The 9,282-nt window shown below is 44.2% G+C and overlaps 1 protein-coding gene across 1 annotated transcript; it reads right to left on the reverse strand.

Moving 5' to 3' along the window:
• Nucleotides 1-2,177: 2,177 nt before the first annotated feature.
• Nucleotides 2,178-8,359, reverse strand: FAM181A (family with sequence similarity 181 member A). The gene is made up of 2 exons (XM_054972978.1): nucleotides 8,306-8,359; nucleotides 2,178-3,056 (listed from the first exon to the last, which is right to left on the reverse strand). Exons 1-2 carry the CDS (start codon nucleotides 8,339-8,341, stop codon nucleotides 2,178-2,180), a joined length of 915 nt encoding a protein of 304 aa, XP_054828953.1. The 5' UTR covers nucleotides 8,342-8,359.
• Nucleotides 8,360-9,282: the final 923 nt, after the last annotated feature.

The following is a 9,282-nucleotide window of genomic DNA, read 5'->3' on the forward strand; positions in this document are numbered from 1 at the left end:
GCCCACTTTTTTAATATATAGTTGGCCCACAAATACTCATTTGCCATTTGCGGAATATTGATAGCTTGAAAGAGAACCAGAGCCCAGAAACCTTACCATTTGCAAAAGCTTCCCTGCTTGGTTGCTTAGAGTTAACTGCTCCTTGCCACAGGTACTGAGGAGTGGCTATTTACAAGCCTCTTCTGGGTTACAGTTTTACTCATGCTATTACAGAATCACAAAGGATTCAGGCAGAAGCATATAAAGGACACAGAATTTCTGTACCTGCTGCAGTCGGAGGGAATGTTTTACATCTGCATGGTCAAGGACACATGCAGCAATGAACAAATGTCTCTGGTTGAAGAATGGTTGAATGCATTCACAAATCCACTGTCCAGTTCTAGAAATTCCAGTACCAGAAATAATGCTCTGTATTAACTGGTTTTGTAAAAGTATCTCTGTGTTTGGGAGAGGTATTATTCTGACTATTTTATTATGCCATAATTCATTGCTAGGGGATCACAATAAACAAAATAAACAAAAGCCAAAGGTATGAGCCCCCCTCCCCACCAAAAAACAGATGCAAAGTAACTTTACAGAAAAGCTCCTTAAGCCTCTGAACTTAAGATTGCCATTTCAGGATGAGGGGAGTCACACACAAGGTTCAAATGATATTTTCTTGAATAAAAACTACACTGTAAAACAGCTGTGTGCTTTATAAATATTTGTTGTGGTTACTTTTTATACCATGTAACCAGTATGGTTAAGGAACACGTTCTGAAAAACAGAGGGTGACTGCCTATCACCCGTCCTAAATAGCGCTCATGTTTCTTTTGTTTACCCCATTCTATATTAGTGGAATAAAAGAATCCAGAACTGACACATACAGAGTAGTCAGTATGCAAAAAGACCCCTGAGCCCTGTCTACTAGAGGCCTTTAACTTCTGCAAACAACTGCAAATTTTTTGCAGGTCACCCACGTCTTATCTGTATCATAGTTCCACCAATCTTTTCAAGCCAATCTACTTTTGATAAGATCTTGATCATATCACCAAGCCTGCAGGGCAAGCCAAGTCCATTATATATGCACTCAGTGGTCTCCTTAACTTCACTATAGCTTTTGCAAGTACATGTATGTCGTTTTCAAAAAGGATTCGGAACATTGCATCTGAAAGATCAGGAAAATAACTGAACCCTTCTATATGTGACACCTTTATAACAGATCTCTCTTATGCTATAGAATATTATGTAAATCACTGCCACTTTCCCAATCACCCCCATTCTCCTGATCTCTCCACGCATATTTGACGCTCTATTATCCTATTAGACAGCTGACCTTTCTAGCCCCAACAGACAGTGGCCCTCTAGGGTCTTGAGGTGTCTCCCAGCCCTCCTGCCTGAGAAATGCTGGGGATTGAACCTAAGACCTTATTATGCAATAATAACATGCACTTTGACCTTTCCTGTAATGGGAAACATTAGTTGTCTATCCCAACAGCAAATATGTTACTTAAATCTAATGTATCTCCTGTGCCATTATAGATCTATGCCAAATATATGTGAGGTAAAAGTTTCTTGCTTCTAAAAGGGAAAAAATGTTTTTAAAAGCTAGCAGGACCAGCTACTCTCAGGTTACAAAGAGCAACTTGCAGAATCTGCAGCCAAATTTCCATCTTCGTTAGTCTGTTGCAGCAAAATTAAACAGGAGCCTGGTGACATCTTAATGACTAACATAATTACTAGTTTTTAAGGTGTCACGGGGCTTTTGTTTGATTTTGCAGGGAAGGGGTTGTCCTTTTCACTGACTGGAAGTCACTTTCCCACCTGAAGGCAATGTGAACTGTGGAGACTCCACTGTTTTGTTTTATTTTATTGTTCTGTTTGTTTTAACTCTCTTAACATTTACACGCCCGAAGTAACTGAGTTCTTGTCCACCAATTTTCCCCCCTCTTATGTTAGACGTCCTTTTTGTCGCTGTACAAGCCCAAGGAAGCATTCCTTCTTTTTGCTTCCTTGGTTCGCTCCTGCTGCCAACCTGTCCGGTAGATTCTCTTTCTTTACTCCAGGTGCAACGTCTGAATGCTCCTTAGAGGGTCCGGAGGATCCTCTGCCTCTCTTCTCCTCCCTTTTTTGTGCGCTTCGAAGAGCAATTCCAAGACGATCCAGGCAGGGCAATGGGCACCATTCCCGCCCCCAGCCTAAATGTACCCAAAGACGCTGAAGATGGGCGGCGGCGCGGCTGGCTTGGTGGGGATCGGTTTCCACACTACGGGCCGGTGTATCTTCTGGCCCGCCCCGCCGCCGCCCGGCTTCAAGAAAGCGGCCCCTTCCGTGGAGGAGGCTGCGCTTTTCCTCCAGAGCCCCAAGCCCGAGAAAGGGGCAGCGGGTGGGAGGGCGGCTGTGAGGGCCGGCGGGTAGACGCCGCCGGGGGAGGCTTGTGGTCCGTGGTACTGAAAAGGGCAGCAGCTCCAGGCACTCAGGGCCTTATCAGGCCCGCTCGAGGGGCTGTCGGAAGCCGCGACCTTGGCGCCCTCGGGCGCTTTTTTACTTTTCTTTTCCTCATAAAGGGCTGCGTCCTTCGAGGAGGCGGAGGTGCCCGTTCGGAAGGCCCCTGCGCTGACGCCGAGCGGGCCCGCAGCCGGCCGGGGCTCTTCCCAAAACGAGGCGGGCAGCTGTCTTTTCCTCATGGGCACTTGGTCGGGCCTGGCTGTCGCCTCAGAGGCGCTCTGCTGCCGCTCGCTGCCGGGCTCTGCGGCCTTGCAGGCCTTGTGCTCGCAGTTGCTGCTCAGGCCCACGGGGGACTCCGCGCCCTCGGCGCTCGGGCCTCTCGCTCTCTCCTCAGGCGCCTTTCGCTCCCTGGCGTGTGGCGGCGGCGGCGGCGGCGGCTGCAGGGAGTGGTGGCCTCGGGGCAGGCGGGAGTATTTCTGCGAGAAGCGTTTGAGCTGCTTCTGCAGGTACTTCCTGTGGTCGACGGAGCGGCGGCAGGGGGCCGATTTGTCCAGGGCGGCCTTGATGTCGCTGGAGGCCAAGTTGACGAAGTTGAGGAGGGTTTTCACCTCGCTGTCCGCCGAGGCCATCTCTCACCAGGGGAGCCGCCGCGGGGAAAGGAAGGAAGGGTCGTCCATGAAGAGCCGTCTCGCTGGGCAGAACCTGGAAGCGACCAACGTAAACATTTTTTAAAAAAAAAATTAGAGACAGGGAGGGATGAGAAAAATCGTTACTACTACTTCTACCGCTATTACTACTCCCTTTATAATCACCCTCCATACTGCCTTCTATCCTTTTCTTCCCCTAAAGGAAAGCACCTAGGAAAGAGATGGTTTCAGGTGAATACCCGTGTTGGTCTGCAGTAGAACAGCAGGATTTGAGTCTAGTGACACCTTAGAGACCAACAAGATTTATAGGGTATAAGCTTTCAAGAGTCAAGCTCCCTTAGTCAGATACCAAGGGACCTTGATTCTTGAAAACTTATATCCTGGAGACCTTGTTAGTCTTTTGAGAAGGTCCTGAACTCGAATCTTGTTCTTCCATTGCAGACCAGCATGGCAGCCCAGCTGAAACTATACTCAAGACAACATGTGGGTAGAAAAACATCCAGTGAAACCACTTAGAGTCCACTGATTAAAATATAAATGCTTTTTCATAAACGTCTTTGCCTTTGGTGTAAAGTCACTCTAAGACCTGATTGAATTGTAATAGTTGGAGAGGACCTAGGCCTTTTAAAAGAAAAAAAAAGAGTATGCAATGCAGAGCTGCATTGACTTGCTATGCATGTTGTTGTATTATTAGTGGCCTTATGCTGCAGCTTTGTAACACATGCCTGTTAATGTGGTGAGTGAAGCAGCGCTAAGAAGGCATGTTGCATTCCCCTATCTGTACATAATACCTATACTTAGAATGTCAATTCAGTGTAAAAATGGGTCCTTTTCAGCATTTTACCCTAATTTCTATCATCTGCACATGCACACAAATAGAGCAACAGAAACTTGAGGATGCTTTAATTGTCACGTGAGAAACTGCAAAGAAACGACACATCCCTTTTCACACATCTGCTGTCATCTTTGTATCATACACATTTTGTATGTGTATACAAATGCACATTCTAAACACCATTGGAAAACTTTTGCATAATTATTCATACTACAGCTTCACAATGATGCTCACATACTTTCACAGTTACATCATACACACAGTCTCCCATGCTTGTGTTATGCATGCACATTCAGATTACCTTTTGCACAAAGAAAAATTCCCAGTGAGACAATAACTTTAGATGGATGAACAAGCATTTGATATCAATAACTAGCAGATTCAAACAAGATCACATGCAGTTATTTCTGCTGCAGACTCTGCTTATTATACATACATATGCACACTTCCTTACAATTGTGCTACAAATTACAAATTAGTGCACACCACATCATGCATATACTGTCATATCCACATCCATCCCCCCAAATGCGCCACCCCATCTTACAAGCCTCACTTGCTAGTATGGCCCCACTAGTTAATCTTGTTAGACAGGTAGCATTTAACCCTTGAGTAGAAATCTGTGCATTGCTTTCATGACCCTGCAGTCTGACTCATACACGCCTCCCAGCTAGATTGTCTGTCAAATATTGAGTGTTACTGTAACTCTGGGGTAGAGAAGAAGCAGCTCACCAGCTAATCTTGTTACATAGGTTAGACTCTACCAACCTTTAGAGAAGCAGCCGGACCCTGTGAGTGTTTTGCAGCACTTGAACAAGCTGAATGAATATCAAGTCCTTCTAGTTAGGAGGCTTTCTCAGGCCAATCAGAAGCCACTTTGCCAAATACAAAGCATCCCAATCAGGCATTAGGCTCCCCGTTCTCACATTCTTTGCCATCACAAATTGTCACCATGGGGACAGCCACAGAAAGACAGCTAATAAATACGATCATTTCCCTGTGATTCCTACCATTCTTTCCCTTCCAGCCTCCTCCTCCCTTTTTCTTAAATACAATCAAACATGATATGCTGAGGATGAGTAAAGAAAGTTTAGAGGCCCTTTTCTCTAAACTACTCCAAAGCTGTCTGAAGGCTGGCAGTAACCATGCTTGAGTAACACTGGACAATGCTAGTTTGGAAGACCAGGCTAGCCTGCTTTTTAAAAACTGTTCTTGATCGGGGCATTTTTTTCCTCCTTAAAGGGAGGGTGATGTCAGAAAAAGGTAGGAAAGGAACAAATCTCTAAAGAGATGTGCAGATATCCATGGAAAAGGAGCTTGAGCGCTCAAGAATCTTGTCTTTATGTTTGCCCCCTCAATTGAACCACACAAAAGCTGAATTACCCATTCAAACCACCCGGACAAAGGGATGGAGTTGGATAGTACTCTTGCATCTGTAGTCAAACAGTTAGAGACTTAAATCGAGTCGTCATGATGGAGAAAGAGTTAGACAAAGCCCATAGAATTGCCATCAGCAAACATTTTCCTGTGTCATATTAGTGGGTCTCCATGACTCCCCCTGGCCTGGGGACAATAGCACAAGTTTGCACACTCGACTACTGTCACCCTGCCAACGCTGGCAAGGAGCAGAAACAGGACAATCCTTTAAGGGGAAAGCATGCCCACTGCAGGGAAGGTAAGAAGAGAGGGAAGAAAAGCATGTGAAATGCTAATTGAGCTGCTTCCTTTATTGATCCAGAGTTATGTGAGTCCTCATCCTCCTTGCAGGGTTGCCCTTAGGGGTGGCAATCACTTAATAGCATGCTAAAGCCAGGAGTACCACACTCTGTGTTATCCATGCAGAGATCTTTCAGAACAGCAAAGGAAGAAAAAGATTCTTTTGAGCGAATTTCAGAAGTGTTAGACATTCAGGATTAAAGACAGTTTGTAATACAGTTCCTCCGGTCAAAACTTGATGAGAGCAGACAATTACAACTGTTTTTAGTCTTAAACACTATCCAATGCCTTCAAGATACATAAAGTGATTGTAAGCATATGAGGAGACTATCAGAAATGGACGGGAGGTGGGGGTCAATACTAACAGCCTGATCCTGTCCAGTGGACTTACTCCCAAGTAAATGTACACCAGGAAAAAATATTTATGCCAGTTAATGGGATCCTGAAGACATACATTATGGATGATTAAAATCTACCGTATACTTTCTTTTGAATCACAATTTTATCATTTAGAGGTAAAACAAAATTCAAGTCCAGGGTATAGGCTTGTATAAGCTCACTTCATCTATATACATAAAGACAAGCGTCCTGACTGACTCATCAATGCCCAGCCCAAACCCCTAAGCATAGAAACCTGAAATTTGGGGAGACTGTTGTGATGTAGAGGCTCATTAAGAAGGGATTTTAAGAAATTTGCCCCCTACAGCGGTAAAAAGGAGGAGCTGTATCCCATAGGGATACAGCTTTCCTGTGTGGCTGGGAGGCTCCTCTTCCCCCGCCCTGCCAATTGCCAACTCAGCTACTCTTCCCTGATTGGGCTAGCTTTCAAGGCTATTTGCATATGTAGATCAGCCCAACATTCTAAACAGTTGCTAATGGAGTCATTGAATGTGTCCTGAGGTAAAAAGCTCCTCACAGTCTTCCCCTAAAAGTTCACTAGGTTTGCCAATCTCCCTGTGGTATAGATTTGCCAACCTCCATGTGGGGGCTGGAGATCTCCCAGAATTACAACTGATCTCCAGGTGACAGAGATCAGTTCCCCTGGAGAAAATGGCTGCTTTGGAAAGTGGGCTCTATGGTATTATACCATTCTGAGGCCCCTCCCCAAACCCCACTCTATCCAGGCGCCACCCCCAAAATCTCTAGGAATTTTTATTTATTTATTTATTTATTTATTTATTTATTTATTTATTTATTTATTTATTTATTTATTTATTTATTTATTTACATCATTTATAGTCCAACTTTCTCACTGAGACTCAAGGCAGATTACACAGAATACAATCAGTATCAAGTAAGTATATTTCAATACAATACCATAAGTTAACCGTGGTATTGTACCGTAACATTTAATGCTTTACATGAACCGTAACATTTAATGCTTTTAAATGTTTTTAAATGTATTATTTAATGCTTTTAAATGTTTTAATGGTGGGTGATGTTTGTATTTTGTTATCCGCCCTGAGCCTGCAAAAGCTGGAGGGCGGAATATAAATATAATAAATTAAATTAAATTAAACATATACAAGTTTAAAGACATAGCATTAGCAAGGATCCAAGACATAGCAGAGATACTGAAGCAAAACATAATCATTTCTAGGACTAACATTAGACAGCATGGATCGATGGTTGGCCACCCTACTCTGATCCCTTCCTGCTTCCCCCCCCCCCACCTCTCTGATGGTTCAGTTGTGGAACTATGTGTTCTGAGGTAAAAATCGGGTCAAGAAACTGCAGACAGTTGAAGAAAGACAGTACAAGACTCCTGAATAGGGATTTTATATGAAAGTCAGTATGGCAAATGAGTTTTTAAATGTTCATGGGGAGATGGTGCATGACCTTCCTAGGGGCCATTTCAATGTGACCCTCTCACATGAACCTACCAAAGTGCCCACTACACCACTCCTCCCTCAGTCCAACTCCACCTCACACCTCTTGCAGCCATCACCTTTTATTGCTCCCAAGAAGCCTCCAGGCAGACATCGTGCAGGATACTAAAAGGAGGAAGGGGTGTTTTGAGGCACTGTGTATAACCTTCAAAGATGTCAGGGGCTACAGGAGAGTGATGGGGGGAATCATCGGGCTGCTGGTTGGAGACTTCTGGCAGACTCTGCCAGTAGTCCCAAGGGAAACTCGAGCTGACGAGGTTATTGTGTGTGTCAAGGCATCGTATCTGTGGCCCCTCATCAGGAAACTCTCACTAAGAAAGAACATGAGGGTCCACTTGGTCCACTTGAGAGGCAAGGTGTCTGCTAGGGAATTCTCTGAACTCCTACTAAAAATAGAGGACAGAGAGTATCCTGAGTTCAAGGGAAAGGTGACCATACCTGCAGATCTGGGCACAGTAATGATGACCCTAGCAGACCTAACAGCCACAATATACCCTGATATTGTCACTATAACAGAGAAGTCCATGGACTGGCTGTGCAAGTGTGCCATTCTGACCCCCAAGAATGACAAGGTTGCCATCATTAATGAAACACAACTCCCTCAAAGGGGCAGAAATGGAGTACAGATCTGGGGTCTCAGTGGGGCAAATGGATGACATGGTCCACTACCCGTGGAGTTCCTCAAACACACTCAACCCTCCTGGCATCCCAGACCACAAGTTTCTCCTCAAAGTGGGGGCTGCAATGATGCTGTTCCGGAACCTCAACTAACCCAAACTCTGCAATGGCACCAGACTGTGAGTTACAGCCCTCCACAGGAACGTCATCGAGGCCACATTGTTCACCAGCAGTGCTTGGGGTGGTGGTGGTGTTCATACCACACATACCACTCATACCATCAGAGAATCCCTTTGAATTTAAGAGACTGCAATTCCCCCTCAAGGCCTGCTTTGCTATGACAACAACTCTCAGGGGCAGACACTGAAGGTGGCAGGAATTGACTTGAGGGAGGATTGCTTCTCTTGTGGGCAGTTCTACGTGGCCTGCTTCAGACTGAGCTCACCCAGCAGCCTGGTGATCCTAGCACCTGAGGGGAAAACCACCAATGTGGTCTACAAAGAGGTCCTTCAGTAGAAAAAAACCAGTTGTACATATTTTTCACTTTATTTATTGCACTACAATCTTTTCCTTTTAAAAATCTCTTAAATAACTGTTACATTTCGAATTTCACTTCATCAGTTTTCAGCATCAACACACTTCGCTTTATTTAAATACTTTTGTGAAGCTCGGGTACTATGCTATTATACTACAAAACCAACTGAAACCCCCCACCCAAACCAAAAAATGTTATATACCCATAAGTAGTATAGTTGGACTTAAAGTAGTTAAATGCTTTAGCGAAACACGGGTATCAAGCTAGTCAGATATAAAAAAGCATTGTTTTACTCTGAGGGTGGTATTATTGTGATTTGAGCACTTCAATTTAATTATGGTTAAGGATTAATTCATGCAACTCTTTGGTTGTGAGGAAGTAATTTGTGCAATGGAATGCTCACCCAAGATCGGCGTTCATAATGCAACATTTAGTGCTGTGCCTTGGGAGAAAATGTAACGGATCACTTTATTTCTCTTCAATTGTAATTCAAGTGTTTTTGATTTCGAATTCTTGATTTTTTGAAATTATTCAGATCCCAAAATTGAAAGTTTATAAATCATCAGATGATTGGCTTTTTAAATAATTTCTGCCGCCCAGTAAATTTGCAAATCT

Source organism: Eublepharis macularius, chromosome 2 (assembly GCF_028583425.1).
Source record: "Eublepharis macularius isolate TG4126 chromosome 2, MPM_Emac_v1.0, whole genome shotgun sequence".
Lineage (NCBI taxonomy): Eukaryota > Metazoa > Chordata > Lepidosauria > Squamata > Eublepharidae > Eublepharis > Eublepharis macularius.